This window comes from Oryctolagus cuniculus, chromosome 6 (assembly GCF_964237555.1).
Source record: "Oryctolagus cuniculus chromosome 6, mOryCun1.1, whole genome shotgun sequence".
Taxonomy (NCBI): Eukaryota; Metazoa; Chordata; class Mammalia; order Lagomorpha; family Leporidae; genus Oryctolagus; species Oryctolagus cuniculus.
The window spans coordinates 22,973,847-22,991,778 of NC_091437.1; the positions used below are offsets into that span (position 1 = coordinate 22,973,847).

Sequence of the window (17,932 nt, forward strand, 5' to 3'; positions counted from 1 at the left end):
TAGTGGCTAAAGCCGCTGCCTGCAGTGCCAGCATCCCATCTGGGCGCCTGTTGGAGTCCCAGTTCCTCCACTTCTGATCCAGCTCTCGTTGTGGCCTGGGAAAGCAGTAGAAGGTGGCCCAAGTCCTTGGGCCCCTGTACCTACAGAGGGAGAGAGAGAGAAGAGAAGAGAGAGGGGGGAGAGAGGAGAGGAAAGAAAAGAAAAAAAGAAAGAAACAACTTGGTAAGTATCAAAATCTGCGGCTCTGGAATCCAGGGCAGTTTCCTGAGAGTGATGTATCAGAGACAAGTGAACTATAATCACTTCTTTGACCTCCAGTATGAAAAAGCAGCTTCCTTCAGGACTTGGAAGAGGTGTGAACTCACCATAAATACATAGCGGACTTGAAGTATTTATCCCAGTCAGAATTGGTGGCTAATGAGTTTTCTTAAAGGGGAGTTAGAAGTAAGGGTAGACACAAAGAGAAATCAGCCATGCACTTGCTAACTCCTTAAGTGACTCCTGTAGCCAGGACTGGGCCAGGCTGAAGCTGGGTCTCCTGTGTGGGTGGCAGTGTCTCAGGTACTTGAGCCATCACATGCTGCCTCACAGGGTCTGTGTTTGCAGGAAGCTGAAATCTGAATCAGCCCAGACCTGAACCCAGGCATTCTAACAGAGGATGCAAGTGTGTGTGTGTGTGTGTGTGTGTGTGTGTTTTAAGATTTATTTATTTATTAGAAAGGTAGATTAGAGAGGGGTCTTCCATCCTCTGGTTCACTCTCCAAAAGGCTGCAATGGCTGGAGCTGTGCCCATCTGAAGTGAGGAGCCAGGAGCTTCTTCCTGGTCTCCCATATGGGGGCAGGGGCTCAAGGACTTGGGCCGTCTTCTTTCCCAGGCCATAGCAGAGAGCTGGATCGGAAGTGGAGCAGCCGGGACTTGAACTGGTACCCACATGGGATTCCAGCACTGTAGGCGGTGGCTTTACCTGCTACACCACAGCGCCAGGCCCTCTTTTTTTGTTTGTTTGTTTTAAAGATGATTTAGTTGATTTGGAAGGCAGAGTTACAGAGACAGAACTTACATCCAGTGATTCATTCCCCAAATGCTAGCAATGGTTAGTCCTGGTCTCCCAGGTGGCTCCAGAGGCCCAAGTAGTTGGGCCGTCTTCCACTGCACTCTAGGGCGAATTAGCAAGGAGCTGCATGGGAAGGAGAGCAGTGGGGACTCCAACCAGTGCCCATATGGATGCCAGTGTTGCAGGTGGCAGCTTAATCACCTCCACCACCACACCAGCCCCGGTAGTGGTAGTGTCTGAACCTCTGTGCTAGGGCCTGCTCCAGAGGTGGAAGGATTGCATTTCAGCTGGGCGCTGAGCGGCTCTGCAGACTAACAGAGAGCATGGGGGCCCAGAGGGAATGGATCATGATGTGTCGTCAAGAGCAACTGCGGTGTCATTGTTGATAACTTTTTTTTTAAAGATTTATTTATTTATTTGAAAGTCGGAGTTACACAGAGAAGGAGAGGCAAAGAGAGAGGTCTTCCATCCGATGGTTCACTCCCCAGGTGGCCGCAATGGCTGGGGCTGAGCTGATCTGAAGCCAGGAGCCAGCAGCTTCTTCTGGGTCTCCCAGGTGGGTGCAGGGGCTCAAGGACTTGGGCCATCTTCCACTGCTTTCCCAGGCCACAGCAGAGAGCTGGATCGGAAGTGGAGCAGCCAGGTCTCGAACCAGCACCTGTATGGGATGCCGGCACTCCAGGTCAGGGCGTTAACTCACTGTGCCACAGCGCCAGCCCCATTGATAACTTTTTAAAAGGTTTATTTATTTTGAAAGAGAGATCTTTTCTCCGTTGGTTCATTCCCCAGATGGCTGCAACAAAGCCAGGAGCTTCTTTGGTGTCTCCTACGTGGGTGGCAGGGCCTCAGACTCTTGGGCCATCTTCCACTGCTTTTCCCGGGTCATTAGCAGGGGCCTGGATTGGAAGTGGAGCCCATATGAACCGGTGCCCACATGGAATGCTGGCGTTGCAGGCAGCAGCTTTATCCACCACACAACACCAGCCCTCGTGGTTGATAATTTTGCTATGAATTTAAAGGAGTCTCTTCTTTGGGGCATCTATGCTTCTGGTTGTGAGAAACCCTCAGCTACTCAGCAAAGAGCTAATTCCTTCCATTGAAGATCCAAAAGGTAATTCTGGCACCCACGAAGGAGACTCAGATGAAGCTCCCGACTCCTGGCTTTGGCCTGGTCCAGCGCTGGCAGAAGACAGAAGACCTCTCTCTCTGTCTCTCCCTCTTTGTAACCCTTTCAAATAGGAAGTCTTTTTTCTGTAGAAACTGGTGTTTACTCTCTCAACCTCATTTCCATTTTTGCTTCAGAGACTGAAGAGCAGCTTAAGACCACCCAGTGGTTGTCCCCACCAGACCAGTCTTGTTTCTTTTTTAAAGATTTATTTGTTTGAAAGAGTTATATATACAGAAGGAGAGAGAGTGAGCCAGTGAGGGAGAGCGCTATCTCCCACCTGCTGGTTCATTCCCCAGGTGGCTGCAACAGCCAGAACTGAGCCAAGCCGGAGCCAGCATCTTCTTTCAGGTCTCTCATGTGGGTAGCAGGGGCCCAAACGATTGGGCCATGTTGTGCTGCTTTTTCCAGGCCACTGGCAGAGACTGGATCAGAAGTGGAGCAAATGGCTGGCGCCGTGGCTCACTAGGCTAATCCTCTGCCTGCGGCGCCAGCACACCGAGTTCTAGTCCCGGTCGGGGCGCCGGATTCTGTCCCGGTTGCCCCTCTTCCAGGCCAGCTCTCTGCTGTGGCCCAGGAGTGCAGTGGAGGATGGCCCAAGTGCTTGGGCCCTGCACCCCATGGGAGACCAGGAGAAGCACCTGGCTCCTGCCATCGGATCTGTGTGGTGCGCTGGCCGCAGCGTGCCAGCCGTGGCGGCCATTGGAGGGTGAACCAACGGAAAAGGAAGACCTTTCTCTCTGTCTCTCTCACTGTCCACTCTGGCTGCCAAAAAGAAAAAAAAAAGTGTCACGTAATTTGCGTGGCGGGGGGGGGGGGGCATTCCCACGTGTGGTCCACTCCCGGAATTCAATTCAGGCTTCCCACGTGGCTTGCAGGAATCTCACCACTGAGGCTCCCGGGCGTGCCCGAGAGCTGGATTCGAATGCAAGCGCTCCAACGTGGGCCGCTGAGGGCTCAGCTGGTGGCAAGCACAATGAAGCACATGTCTACCGTTCCATGAATTTTGACAAAAGCAGCCAGTCAGCGGCCGCCGGTTCTTTCTTGTTGCCGCGGGCTGTGGGAAAGCGCAGCGGTACCAAGGCACGCAGCTGTGTCGGGCAGCTCAGAGCGTACCGGATACTCGGCGTGCACGCCGTGGCGTTGCGGAGCGGGACACCTCTGCGGCCCGCGAGGCGGGGGCGCCGCCCTCACCGCTACGCCCCGCCTGGCGCGCGCAGACAGGCGCGGACAGGCGCGGCCGGTGCCACGGGCCCTCCAGCCGGCAGGTGGCGCTGTGGAGAGGAGGCGGCTTCCGGCCGGCTGTGCCCGTCCTCCCGCCGCCGGCGCCAGCACGTCCTGTTTTCGTTGGCCGCGCTGGGATGGCCGCCGCCGTGGGAGCTGCCGCCGCTTCTTAGTGCGGGTCCCCGCTCGGCGCGCCGGGGGCAGCGTGGCCGCCTGCTTTGTCCCGTCCGCCTGCGTGTGGTTCCCGGGGGCGCCGGCTTTCCCACGGCCAGCAGCATGGGCCGGGAGTCACGGTGAGGCGGTGGGCCGGGCGGGCGAGCGGCTTGCTCGGGCCGGGAGTTGAGGGGCTGCTGGGCTGGGTCTGGCGCGTCCCCACGTGCGGCCGGCGTTGCTCGGCGGCCGCTGGAGGGGCCGGCACCCCGGGTGAGGGGAAGGCAGAGCCTGCGCCGGCGGCCGGAGCCTGGGGCGGGAGCGGCCCCGCGGGCTGTCGGTGATTGGGCACCTCCTCCCGCCACTCCTCGGAGCTTGCCGCGGTCGCCCCGGGGTGCGCGATCCCAGGGGAATGCGGCGGCCCGGCGTTTGCAGCGCTCCCCGGGCGCCCGGCGCTGCGTGTCAGCTCGCGGTGCGTGCGTGGTGTTTGCCCAGGGCGCGGGGAGGGGGCGAGTGGGCAGCGTCTGACCGCGCCCGCGGCCCCGTGCGCGGCTTGGCCTTCCCCGGGCTGTTGGCAGCATTTGTTGCGTGGACCGTGTACACTGCAAACAGAGTTCATGACAGCCGTGAGTCAGGAGCTCGTCCCACGACTGTGAGAGCTTAAACACTGAAGTTGCTGATAACTGGGTCGGGATCCGGGTTTTTTTTTTTTTAGAAAAAATCTTAAATATGATTATTTGCTATCCAGAGCCAGTGAGGGTTTTACTTTTAACTCTAGAAGTACTTTCTCGAGGCGTAATTAACAGTCAGGGAAACGGAAATTGTCAGAGTAGAGCTTTATGAAATCTAGCGCAGACACACTGTGCCCATCACGGATACAGAATATTCGGTAACTTCCGAAAATCCCTGAGAAGATCGTTGAAGTCTCGCTGCAGGCGCTGCTGTTCCTCTGGCTTCCCACACTCGAGTTCTGGACACTTTGGTTTGGCTCGGCCCTCTCTTGCGGCTGACATCCCGTCCTGTGCGTGGTCTCCCCGTTTCTGCTCCCGCTGACAGTCGACACAGACTGCTGCCGAGTTCCTGTGTCTAATGCTGGATCCTTCACGCTGCCGCTGGGTGACCCCTGGGTCGGTCCCGGCACTCCCCTCCTCGGTCTGCACTGGTTCCCACTGTTCCGAGCTGAAATTCAGACTGCGAGGTCCTCCTCGCTGAGGTCCAGTCGAGCCCTTCGGCCTTCGCCTTGGCCTCTCTTCCTGGCCTGGCCCGTCTTCTGGCTTTGCTCAGGGAACCGTGCAAGGCTGGGAGGTGGGAAGGCGCACAGGGTGTCAGAGCCCAGCGTGCCCTCAGATGTAGCTTTCCTGCGAGGTTAGAGGGAAGTAGGAGCAGGTAGGTCTGAGAAGCACGCGGGTCCGGAAGCGTGTGACTTGTAGATTTGGCTTCGAAGATAAGGATTTATTTGTGAGGGGCAGGCGTTTGGCCCACGCAGTTGGGACGCCTGTGTCCCATATTGGAGTGCCTGCTTTGGGGTCCTGGCTCTGGCTCCCAAGTCCAGCTCCTGCTCATGCAGGCCCTTGGGTGCATCAGTGAGGGCCCAAGTGATTGGATGCCTGCCGCCCACGTGGGAGATGCTGGTGAGTTGCCAGCTCCTGGCTTCCCCCTTTAGGGAATGAACCAGCAGAGTTCCGTCTCTGACTCTCTACCTCTCAAAGAAACAAAAGTTAAAAATTTTAAAAGCTCATACCTTAAAAAACATTTTTTTGGTGAGCCTTAAAGATTTAGAATAATAAGTGTGTGGTATTGTGATTCTAGGTAGGAAGAATGAATAAGATTTGAGGGAAAAAGGAATAGAAGCAGGAAGACTAGGGTTTTTTTTGTTTGTGTGTGTGTGTGTGTGTTTTTAATCTGAAGGGGGGGGGCTCCATTTGCCAGTTTACTCCCCAGATCGCCACAATGGCAGCAGCTGGGCCGATTGGAAGCCAGGAGCCAGGAGCTTCCTCCAGGTCTCCCACGCCAGTGCAAGGGCACTGCTGCTTTCCCAGGCCACAGCAGAGAGCTGGATCGGAAGTGGAGCAGCTGGGACTCGAACCAGCGCCCATTTGGGACGCCGGCACTGCAGGCGCAGCTTTACCGTTTACACTACAGCTGTGGCCCCATGACTAGGAGTTTTAAAAAATGCCCTGAGTGGGGACAGCATGGCAGCAGCAGGTTAAGGCTGCTGCTTGCAACTTCGGCACCCCTTGTTGCAGTAGGAACCCTAGCTGCTCTGCTTCCAGTCCAGCTTCCTGCTGATGCTACTGGAAAAGCAGTGGAGGATGGCCCAAGATCTGAGGCCCCTGCCACCCATGTGTGAGACCAGGGTGGAATTCTTGGCTTCTGACTTTGGCCTAGCCGAGACCTGGCTGTTGTGGCCATTTGGGGAGTGAATCAGTGGATGTTTCTTCCTTTCTCTCTGTCACTCTGCCTTTCAAATAAACAAAAATAAATCTTTTGGGGCTGGCGCCGTGGCATAGTGGGTAAGGCTGCTGCTTGCAGTGCCGGCATCCCATATGAGTGCTGGTTCGAGTCCCAGTTGCTCCACCTCTGATCTAGCTCTCTCCTGTGGTCTGGGAAAGTAGTGGAAGATGGCCCAAGTCCTTAGGCCCCTGTGCCCATGTGGGAGATCTGGAAGAAGTTTCTGGCTTCTGGCTTTGGATTGGCTCAGCTCTGGCCATTGCAGCATCTGGGGAGTGAACCAGCAAATGGAAGACTACTCTCTCTCTCTGCCTCTGCCTGTCTGTAACTCTGCCTTTCAAATAAATAAATAAATCTTTTGTATTCTAGGAAAGGAAAAACATTGAGAATAAGTGATGTTTGGACCTAATGACGGGAAGTTGGGGTGATAAGTGGATTGGACAGGGAGGGTAGTAAGTTTGGGTTTTTACACATTGGATTGGCGTGCTTGAAGGGTAGCCGGGTGCACTCATTCCTGGGCTTTGTTTTTGGATGTTGATGGCTCCCATATTTTTCTTTCCTTCCTTCCTTCCTATCTATCTATCTTCATCCCCCTCCCCTCCCCTCCCCTCCCCTCCCCCCCTCTCCCCTCCCCTCTCCTCTCCTCTCCTCTCCTCTCCTCTCCTCTCTTTTTTCTTTTCTTTATTTTTTCTTTCTTCGTTATGGAGAGGAGAGACAGAGAGTTAGTTACCTTCTGCTTGCTGGTTCACTGCCTATGCTATACCAGGCTGAAGCCAGGAGACAGGGCGTTCATCTTGGTCTACCACATGGGTGCAGGGGCCCAAGAACTGGAGACATCTTCTGCTGCTTTTCCTAGGCCATTAGCAGGGAGTGGGATCGAAAGTGTAGCAGCTAGCCATGAACTGGTGCTCAAATGGGATACTAGTTTGGCAGGCTGACTCAACCCTTGGCACCACAATGCAGGCCCCCAGAATGCTTTTTTATTTTATATATATATATATATATATTTTTTTTTTTTTTTGACAGAGTTAGACAGTGAGAGAGAGACAGAGAGAAAGGTCTTCCTTCCGTTGGTTCATTCCCCAAATGGCCGCTATGGCCGGCACACTGAGCCGATCCGAAGCCAGGAGCCAGGTGCTTCCTCCTGGTCTCCCATGCGGGTACAGGGCCTAAGCACTTGGGCCATCCTCTGCTGCCCTCCCGGGCCACAGCAGAGAGCTGGACTGGAAGAGGAGCAACCGGGACTAGAACCCGGTACCCACAAGGGATGCCGGCGCCGCAGGTGGAGGATTAACCAAGTGAGCCATGGTGCTGGCTCCCTTTATCTTATATTTTTAAAAAAGATTCTGGGGTGACCTAGTTTTTTTTTAAGATTTATTTATTTTAAAGTCAGAGTTACACAAAGCGAGGAGAGGCAGAGAGAGAGAGAGGTCTTCCATCAACTGGTTCACTCCCCAATTGGCCACAACTGCTGGAACTGCACTGAAACCAGGAGCCAGGAGCTTCTTATGGGTCTCCCACGTGGGTGCAGGGGCCCAAGGACTTGGGCCATCTTCTGCTGCTTTCCCAAGCCATAGAGAGCTGGATCAGAAGTGGAGCAGCTGGGTTTGGACTGGTGCCCATATGGGATCCCGGCACTTCAGGTCAGGATGTTAACCTGCTGCGCCATAGTGCCAATCCTACTTTTTTTTTTTTTTAATTTTATTTATTTGAGAGCTAGAGTTACAGACAGTGAGAGGGAGAGACAAAGAAAAAGGTCTTCCATCCACTGGCTCACTCCCCAAGTAGCCAGAATAGCAGGAGCTGGGCCAGTCCAGAGCCAGGAGCTTCTTCCCGATCTCCCCCATGGGTGCAGGGGCCCAAATACATGAGTTGTCTTCTAACTCTTTCCTGGGCTGAAGCAGAAAGCTGGATCAGAAGAGGAGCAGCCAAGACTGGAATTGGCACCCATATGGGGTGCCTGTGACAGGTGGAGGGTTAACCTACAAGCCACAGTACCGGCCCCCAGAATATTTTTTTTATTTAAAGATTTATTTTATTTATTTATTTATTTATTTATTTATTTATTTGAAAGTCAGAGTTACACAGAGAGAGAAGGAGAGGCAGAGAGAAAGAGAGGTCTTCCATCCACTGGTTCACTCTCCATTTGTTCGCAAGGCCTGGAGCTGCACCAATCTGAAGCCAGGAGGCAAGAGCTTCTTCTGGGTCTCCCACGTGGGTGCAGGGACCCAAGGACTTGGGCCATCTTGTATTGTTTTCCCAGGCCATAGCAGAGAGCTGGATCAGAAGTGGAGTAGCTGGGACTCAAACCGGCGCCCATATGGATGCTGGCACTGTAGGCAGTGGCTTTACCTGCTACGCCACAGCGCCAGCCCCTCTAGAATATTTAAGAACCATTAGTGAGGGTATGTAACTCCTCTGCCTACAGTGTTATGATGGGTTTTCAATGCACTCGGAATGCTTTTCATCCCATTCGGAGCGCAAGGCCAAGCCCTCATCATGGCCCATAGATCTCTGTTTGCGCTGTTACTTCTCTCTGTTCAGCTCTGGCCACCACTGGCTTGCGTGCTCTTCCCTGAACACATCCGCCTCGCCTCCTCCTCAGGGATAGTGTCCTTGTGGAGCTGCTTGCCCGGAACGTTGTTTCCTCTTGTCCCCTGGTTCCTCCCTGTGTGTCCGGCAGATGTCACCGTGAACAAGGCCGTCTCCAGTCAGTGGCTGTAAAGCAGCAAATATCCCAGCTCCCGTTCTTGTCCCTGGCTCTGATCTGTGTTTCTGTAACACACTTCCTGTATAGTGTACAGTTGTTTCTTTACTTCCTGTCAGGTCTTCTTGCACCCAAGTGTAAGCTGCCTGGGGCTCATAAGGCAGTTTTGTCCCCCTCAGCGTGTGCTGTAGCAGAGAGATGATTTTCCTAATTTATTTTTAAATTATTTTTCAAGATTTGTTTATTTAAAGATAGAGTGATAGGGAAGCAGAGTCAGTGTTCTGTCTGCTGGTTCATTCTCCAAATGCCCATAAGTGCTAGAGCTGGACCCTGGTCTCCCATGTGGGTTGCAGGAACCCAGGAGCATGGACCATCATCTTTCCTTTTCAGGTGCATTAGCAGGGAGCTGGCTTGGAAGTGGAAGGGCCAGGATGTGCACTGGCACTCTGATGTTCGGTGTAGGTGTTCCACACCAGGGTTTAATATGCTGCACCACAGTGCACAATGTTCCTAGTTGTAAAAATGTTTACAGAAGGTCCTATTGGTGTTTATTTAATTTGTCTTCTAGTATTTTTTTTTAAAAATGTAGAAATGCGATATAATGGAAGCCGACTGTGCTTGCTAGTTTAATCGTTGGCTTACTGCTGTTCTAGCCACTATCGGAAGCGATCGGCATCCCGGGGACGCTCTGGAAGTCGGTCTAGAAGTCGCTCACCTTCAGACAAAAGGAGTAAGAGAGATGACAGACGGTCTAGAAGCAGAGATAGAGATCGAAGGAGGGAGCGGTCTCGGAGCAGGGATAAAAGAAGATCCCGGTCCAGGGACAGGAAGCGTCTGAGGTAAGCGCTGGCGGAGGTGGGGCTTTCTCCGCGGCACTGGGTGTCTCACCACTGTCTCACCGCTGTCTCTGGACGGCACTCGAGTGGCTTGTTTGGCTGCTTCTTGGCAGCCCTGCCTTGCTGGATCAGACTGCAAGATCTGCCTGCAAAGACTCAAGCAGCGTTTTCAGTTTGGCTACTTCAGTTGATATTCCCTGTAACTGAAGGAGAACTTCTGAAGCTCCCAGAGATGTAAGGAATGAAGGAAGAGGGAAAAAGTGCTCTACTCGTGGGGCCTCTGCTCCGGGTCTGCCCGAGAGCTGAGTGTGCGCCCAGCGACTGCCACGGCAGACGGGAGGAGTAGCCAGGGCCTTCTGCAGACCCTCTGCTGTGCTCAGTCGTCTAGCCAGCTGTCTGCAGTCTAACCCAAAACACTCTTGCTTTCAGTTCATGTGTACGTGCTCATGTGCTCTTTTTGCACAGTCGAGTGACCATAAACTTTTCTGGAGGTGGAAAAGAGTCTTTAAGTAAAAATAATTCCCTCCCCCTGCCAGGTACACCGAAATTCTAGTACATTTTCCCATTAAAGTAGTAAAGTAATATAAGGTTGTGCGGTGTACTGTTCACAGAAACAGTTTGCCTTTTTCAGGCGTTGGAAGCAGAGTGCCTTGATACCACAGGCACTCACCCGGGACAGTGTGGGCCTTGCACATGCAGTCTCCTACTCTGTGGCCCCAGCAACAGTTTTACATAGTTCTGTCAAGTACTTGAAGTACTTGTTAGGTAAACTTGGCCATCTAACATCAGTCTTAGACTTTTTGGTCTGAAAGTAGAATCACAAGATTTTAGAGCAACAGTGATTTTAAAATTACCTAGCAAAACCCCCATATTTTCCATCAGGAAACTGGGACTCGGGAGGCTGAAGGTGTGTCCTGTGTTGTCACTGCCACTGTGAGTGGCGGCCTAGACACTCCTGCCTCCTAATCCTCACGTCAGTTATCTGTTCACAGCCTTGGTCACCCAGTTTTCTTACTTGGGTTTGGGTTGTCTTTGAAAATTAGGTTTCTGCTCTAAGATGATGGATGTTAAGTAGCTGTCACTACAGATTTGTTAGGTTTCTCATCACATGTCACTATGAAATTGGTGTACTCATTTTTTTTATTGAGTAGTTGTAAGGGTGGGTTTACTTGTTTCTTCTGATAGTTTATTAATGCCTCTGCTTTTAATAATGGTAGCAGTTTAGACGCTTCTTTTAGCATGGACGAAATCATAATCTGAAATAACATCTCCATTGGACTGTAGAGTGACAAGTGTGTCCTCCTTTTAGACGTTCCAGAAGTAGAGAGAGAGACAGAAGCCGAGAACGAAGAAGATCTCGCAGCAGAGACAGGAGACGTTCAAGGAGTAGAAGCCGGGGCCGACGGTCCCGATCCTCCAGTCCTGGCAATAAAAGCAAGAAGACTGAGAATCGGTAACATTACCACTCACGGTGTCTGCCGTGCAGGGGCAGCTGGCTCCCTTCCCCTGCTTCGTTTTTCTTTCTTTTTTTTTTTTTTTCCCCACCTTTAAATTTATTCTTATAAGCAATTACTGACTGGGCTTCACCAAGATTTGGTGGCATAATTTAATTTAAGTAGGTTATAAAGCTTGTAATTCAGTTGCAAAGTACTAGTCTCAGGTTTGTGGGTTTTTTTGTTTTTTTTGTTTGTTTGTTTGTTTGTTTGTTTTTTTGACAGGCAGAGTTAGAGAGAAAGGTCTTCCTTTTTCCGTTGGTTCACCCCTCAAGTGGCCACTATGGCTGGCACGCTGTGGCCGGCACACTGTGCCGATCTGAAGCCAGGAGCTGGGTGAACCCACGTGGGAGACCCAGAAGAAGCTCCTGGCTCCTGGCTTTGGAGTTCTGGCCAACTGGGGAGTGAACTATTGGTGGAAGACCTCTCTCTCTCTGCCTCTCTCCTCTCTCTGTGTAACTCTGACATTCAAATAAATAAATAAATCTTAAAAAAAAAAAGATCATCCCAAATTACTTTCCTGAGAGTTTGTGCTAATTATACGCCCACCATCAGTATTTGAGACTTCTTCTTTATTTTCAGCAAGTGGGTAAATGTGTGCTGCTTGTGGTTATAATTTGCGTTTCCCTAATTAGTAGTGAGAGTGATTGTTTTTAATGTTTTTCTTGTCATTTGGACTTTGTCATTTCTTAAGTACATGTTCAGCGAATCTTTCCTCATTTTCCTTTTGAGTTGTTTGTTTTCTTTTAAAATTGATAGCAATAGGGCCGGTGTTGTGGTGCAGTGGGTAAGACTGTGAAAGCTGGCATTGGTTAAGTCCTGGTTGGTCCACTTCCATTCCAGCTCCTTGGCTGTGGGAGACATTAGCGCAGTGAACCAGTAGATGAAAGATTCTCTCTCTGTAAATCTGCCTTTCAAAACCAGATAAATAAGTAATTGATCAATTGAGGGAACAGGTGCTGGACTTAGCACCTGAGACACCAGCAGGACTCACTAGTGTACCTGAGTTCTGCTGCCAGTCTGGCTCCTGCCTCTGGCTTCCTGCCAGTCAGACCCTGGGACGCGGTTGTGATGTGTACGAGACCCGCATTGCTTCCGCTCTGGCCGTAGCAGGCATGTGGGAAGTGAACCAGCACAGGAGCATGCTCGCTCGCCCTCCCTCTCATCTCTCTTCCTTTTCTGCCACCCCCCCCCCCTTTTTTTTTTTAAGGATTTACTTCTGTATTTGAGAGGTAGAGTTACAGAAAGAAAGGTCTTCCATCTGCAAGTTCACTTCCCAAATGACCACATTGGCCAGAGGTGGGCCAATCCCAAGTCAGGAGCCAGGAGCTTCTTCCAGGTCTCCCATAGCGGTGCAGGGGTCTAAGACCTTGGCCATCCTCTACTGCTTTCCCAGGCCTTTAGCAGAGAGCTGGATCAGAAGTGGAGCAGCTAGGACTTGAACTGGCATTCGTATGGGATGTTAGCATTGCAAGTGGCAGTCTGACCCACTGTGCCACAGTGCTGCACCCTTCTGCTCCCTCTCTTGATTTCTCTTTCTCTGCCTTTCAGATAAATAAAATTTGGGAGGCAGGTATTGGATGGAGCTATTAAGATTCCTCTTGTGGCACTCACATCCCATTTCACAGTACGATGGATCAAGTCCCACCTCCACTCCTGGTTCTAGCTTCCTGCTTTTGTGCATACAGGGATGCAGTAGGCGATAGCTCAGATAGTTAGAGTCCCTGTCACCCACTTGAGAGTCCTGGATTGAATTCCAGGCTCTTGGCTTTGACCTGGTCCAGTCCCAGCTGTTAAAGGCAATTGGGGAATTAAATAGCTGATAGTACATTTATGTCTTTTTGTCTCTCTAATACAGTCTGTTAGCCTTTTAATTTCTGAAATCCATGGATGGTTTTTTTCTTTCTTTTTTTTAAGATTTATTTATTTATTATTTTACTTGAAAGTCAGAGTTGCACAGAGAGAGGAGAGGCAGAGAGAAAGGGGGCAAACCCCTCCTTGCCTTCCATCTGCTGGTTCCCGCCCCAAATGGCTGCAACAGTTGAAGTTGTGCCAATCCGAAGCCAGGAGCCAGGAGCTTCTTCCAGGCCTCCCACGAGGGTGCTGGGGCCCAAGGACTTGGGTCATGTTCCACTGCTTTCCCAGACCATAGCAGAGAGCTGGATCAGAAGTGGAGCAGCTGGGTCTCGAACTGGCGCCTATATGGGTTGCCGGCACTGCAGACTGCAGTCTTATTCGCTACACCACAGCGCCAGACCCAAGTAAAATTTAAATTTAAACATTTTAAACTTAAATTTTAAAGTTTTTGTGTTAAAAAATTTTGGGTATTTGTTTTTTGTCAGTTCTCTGGTATTTGGCTTTTCACTCTCTAAAGGACAAACATTTCTCAGTTCATCATGAATTGAGAATAACATAGTTATCAACATAAACCTGATGAGGGCAGTATGAGAAAGGAAAATTATAGGCTGTACTCAGTCTAAACATAAAGGTTAGTATACCAAATCCAATGATATATAAAAAAGGTAATATGTCATGAGCGTGTTACTCTTCTTCCAAGAATGGAAGGTTGATTTAAACTTAGAAAATCATTGTGATTCTCTCTGTTATTAAGATTCAAGTAGAAAAACAATGTGATTTTCAAAATACATTCAGTAAAAAAAGTTTTATTAAATTCAGCATACATTTGAGACTGGCGCTGTGGTGTAACAGGTAAGGCTGCTGCCTGTGGCGCTGGCATCCCACATGGGTGCTGGTTTTAGTCCTGGCTGCTCCACTTCCAATCCAGCTCTCTGCTATGAACTGGGAAAGCAGCAGAAGATGGTCCAAGCCAGGAGCTTCCTCCGGGTCTCCCACGTGTAGGGGCCCACGGACTTGGGCCATCGTCTGCTGCTTTCCCAGTTCATAGCAGAGAGCTGGATTGGAAGTGGAGCAACTGGGACCTGAACCGGCACCCATACGGGATGCCAGCACTGCAGATGGTGGCTTTTCCCTGCTACACCATTTCGCCGGCCCCCTAAATAAATAATTTTTTTTAACAAGATAGTTAGTAAAGTGAAAATGGAAGCTCATTGGGATTTTAAATGTTGTACATACATAATTTATCTAGTAGAATATTAAAATCTTGGTTATTTCTTCAATTACCAAATTTTAACTATCTTTAAGTTTTGTAATTGTTTTGATAAAAAATGTGTTCTCTTGATTAGAGTCCAAGTATTTAGCAATGTTTGCCATTAGTGTTGTAGGATTACCTTTGTAGTGTATTTTCAAAGTATTCTTTGATGGAATATCAAAATGCAGTTGTTGAATTTTTAAATGAATGTTTCCAAGCACAGATGGATGATACTTCTCTGTTTCTCTAATTTTTTTAGTAGATCTAGGTCCAAAGAGAAAGCGGATAGTGGAGAAAGTTCTAAAGAGAAGAAAAAAGATAAAGATGACAAAGACGATGAGAAAGAAAAAGATGCTGGCGTAAGTTCACTAATTTAAAAATGACCGTGAAGGGTAGACTGGTGCCACTGGTTGAGCTGCTCCTTGTGATGCCCACATTCCATGTTGGATGGCCTAGTGTGAGTCCTAGCTGTTGTATGCCTCCTGTCCAGTTTCCTGCAGAGGCAGCTGATGATGGCCCGAGTGTTAGTTTCCTGCCACCCACCTGGAACACCAGCATGGAGCTCTTGGATCCTGGTTTCAGCCTGGTCTAGTCCGAGCTGTTGGAGGCATTTGGGGAATGAACCAGCAGATGGAAGATCTGTCTGTCTTCCTCTATCTCTCTGTCTTTCAAATGAATAAATGAATTAAAAATTTTGTGTGGGGCTGGCGTTGTGGCATAGCGTGTTAAGCCACCATCTGCAGCACCAGTGTCCCATGTGGGCACTGGCTCGAATCCTGGCTGCCCCACTTCAGATCCAGCTCCATGCTGAAGCACCTGATAAAGCAGCAGAGAAGGCCAAAGTCCTTGTGGGAGACCTTCGTGAAGCTGCTGGCTCCCGCTTCAGTCTGCCCAGCCTCGATCGTGACCATTTGGGGAGTGAACCAGCAGATGGAAGACCTCTTTGTCTCTGACTCTGTAAATCTGCCTTCCAAATAAATAAGATAAATATTTTTTTTAAAAATGTTGTGCTGGCGCCGTTCTCAATAGGCTAATCCTCCGCCTTGCAGCGCTGGCACACCGGGTTCTAGTCCCGATTGGGGCACCGGATTCTGTCCCAGTTGCCCCTCTTCCTGGCCAGCTCTCTGCTGTGGCCAGGGAGTGCAGTGGAGGATGGCCCAAGTGCTTGGGCCCTGCACCCCATGGGAGACCAGGCGAAGCACCTGGCTCCTGGCTTCGGATCAGTGTGGTGCGCCGGCCACAGCAGCCATTGCAGGGTGAACCAACGGAAAAGGAAGACCTTTCTCTCTGTCTCTCTCTCACACTGTCCACTCTGCCTGTCAAAAAAAAAAAAAAGTTGTACATTTACATACTTCATCTTTTTAAATTAAAAATGTGATGATAACATGTGTTCCTTGCTTGGTCGCCAACAGGGGAGTTTCAAAGTTTATAGAAAGCACTTGATACCTTGTTTTGATTTCCTATCTTTAAATGAGAGAGTATTTAAATGCTATGAGCATAATATTTAAATAAGACTGATTTTTTAAAAATTCCTAGGCTATTTACACTTTTAACTTCCTATTCATATCTTTTGGTCCAACTTAGGATACTTTATAGCTTCACTTTTGATTTTTTTTTTTTTGTTTGTTTGTTTTTTGACAGGCAGAGTAGACAGTGAGAGAGACAGAGAAAAAGGTCTTCCTTTTCCGTTGGTTCACCCCCAATGGCCGCTGCGGCTGGCGCACTGCGCTGATCCGAAGCCAGGAGCCAAGTGCCTCTCCTGGTCTCCCATGCAAGTGCAGGGCCCAAGGACTTGGGCCATCCTCCACTGCACTCCTGGGCCACAGCAGAGAGCTGGCCTGGAAGAGGGGCAACCGGGACAGAATCCGGCACGCCGACCGGGACTAGAACCCGGTGTGCTGGCACCACAGGTGGAGAACTAGCCTATTGAGCCGCAGCGCCGGCTTTCACTTTTGATTTTAACATGTTCTATTTTTAAATAGTTCCTTTGTTTAAAAAAATGTTATTTATTTGAAAGATAGACATAGATAGGTCTTTCATCTGCTGCTTCATTCTCTAAGTGCCTTGGCATAGATAGCTGGGCCAGGCCTAACCCAGAGGTGTCTCCATTTCTCCCATGTGACTGACAGAAACCTAAACCCTTCAAGCCTCCACCTGGCACCCCTTGGCATGTGGAATCCATCAGAGCTGCGGCTCCAATGCATGCCCTCCAGTGTGGATGTGAGGTCCCAAGGACGTGTTCACTGCTATGCCAAATGCCTGTCCCTAGTTTTTTTTTTTCCCCCAATTTTTATTTGTTATTTATTTTCATTTTATTTGGTAGGTGTAGAGACAGGAAAAGATACTTCATTTGCTGGCTTCTGAAATACCTGTGACAGCAGGGACTGTGCCATACTGAGGCCAGGAGCTCGAATTCAGTCTGTGTCCCTTACTTGTGTAGCATCTTGCAGGTACCTCCTCAGCCATCATCTGCTGGCTCTCAGGGTAAAGCTGCAGTTGAGATCAGTGCGAAGATTCCCACCTGAGCACTTCCCTGTGGAATGTGTGTGTTCCCCGTGGGCTCTTTGCCTGCTGTCTCCTCTGTAACCCTGCTCCCCCATTCCTGTTTTTGAGACATGTGGTTGTTGAGCAGGGTAGTTAAGAAAGGATGCAGTGTAGGAAGTTCTGTGGTCTGGTTTCTGAATGAGCTGCAGCTATTGAACAACTGGGTGATCTTGAGAAAAACAAATAGGTTTTCTAGGGATCATCTTTAAAGAGAGGATAGAAATTGAAGAATGAAGTTTTTTGTTTAAGAAATTTATGTTTAGGGGCTGGCACTGTGACTCAGCAGCTTAAGGCCCTGGCCTGCAGCGCCAGCATCCCATATGGGCATCAGTTTGAGTCCCGGCTGCCCCACTTCCTATCCAGCTCTCTTCTATGGCCTGGAAAAGCAGTAGAAGATGGCCCAAGTCCTTGGGCCCCTGCACCCACCTGGGAGACCCAGAGGAGGCTCCTGGCTCCTGACTCTTGGCTTTGGATCAGGTCAACTCTGGCCGTTGTCATCTGGGGAGTGAACCAGTAGATGGAAGACCTCTATCTCTGCCTCTGCCTCTCTGTAACTCTGTCTTTCAAATATAAAAAAAAATTAAAAAAAGAAATTTATGTTTAGGGAATGGCTCTATGGCGTAGCTAGTTAAGCTGCTGCCTGCAGTGGCAGCATCTTGAATGGTCGTTGGTTTGAATCCTGGCTGTTCTACTCCAATGCAGCTCTCTGCTAATGCTCCCTGGGAAAGCAGTGGGAGGTGGCCCAAGTCCTTGGTCCCTTGTACCTATGTAGGAGACCTAGTAGCTCCTGGATGAGGCGGCCAGTGGGGAGTCAACCGGTGGGTGGACAATCTCTTTCCCTCTGTAACTACCTTTTGAATAAATAATTCTTCTTAAAAGATTTATATTTATTTATTTATTTGAGAGGTAGAGTTACAGACAGTGAGAGGGAGACAGAAACAGACAGGGAGAAAGGTCTTCCTTCTGTTGGGTCACTCCCCAAATGGCCAACTGCCGGAGCTGCACTGATCCGAAGCCAGGAGCCAGGAGCTTCTTCCTGGTCTCCCACATGGATGCAGGGGCCCAAGCACTTGGGCCATCCTCTACTGCTTTCCCAGGCCATAGCAGAGAGCTGGATTGGAAGAGGGGCAACTGGGACTAGAACCGTCGCCCATATGGGATGCCGGCTCTGCAGGCAGAGCATTAACCTATTGCACCA

At 50.2% G+C, this 17,932-nt stretch overlaps 1 protein-coding gene across 2 annotated transcripts in view; it reads left to right on the plus strand.

The window, feature by feature from the left end:
- Positions 1 to 3,090: 3,090 nt before the first annotated feature.
- The window catches only part of DDX46 (DEAD-box helicase 46), a 59,351-nt gene continuing 44,509 nt past the window's right edge, over positions 3,091 to 17,932 (plus strand). For both annotated transcript variants that reach the window (XR_011389733.1, XM_008255025.4), the window contains exons 1-4: positions 3,091 to 3,737; positions 9,406 to 9,591; positions 10,898 to 11,041; positions 14,453 to 14,549. Coding sequence is in view for 1 of the 2 variants with exons in the window: in XM_008255025.4 (XP_008253247.2) it covers positions 3,220 to 3,737; positions 9,406 to 9,591; positions 10,898 to 11,041; positions 14,453 to 14,549 (945 nt within the window). In the remaining variant the exon portion in view is untranslated. The remainder of the gene's footprint in view (positions 3,738 to 9,405; positions 9,592 to 10,897; positions 11,042 to 14,452; positions 14,550 to 17,932) is intronic.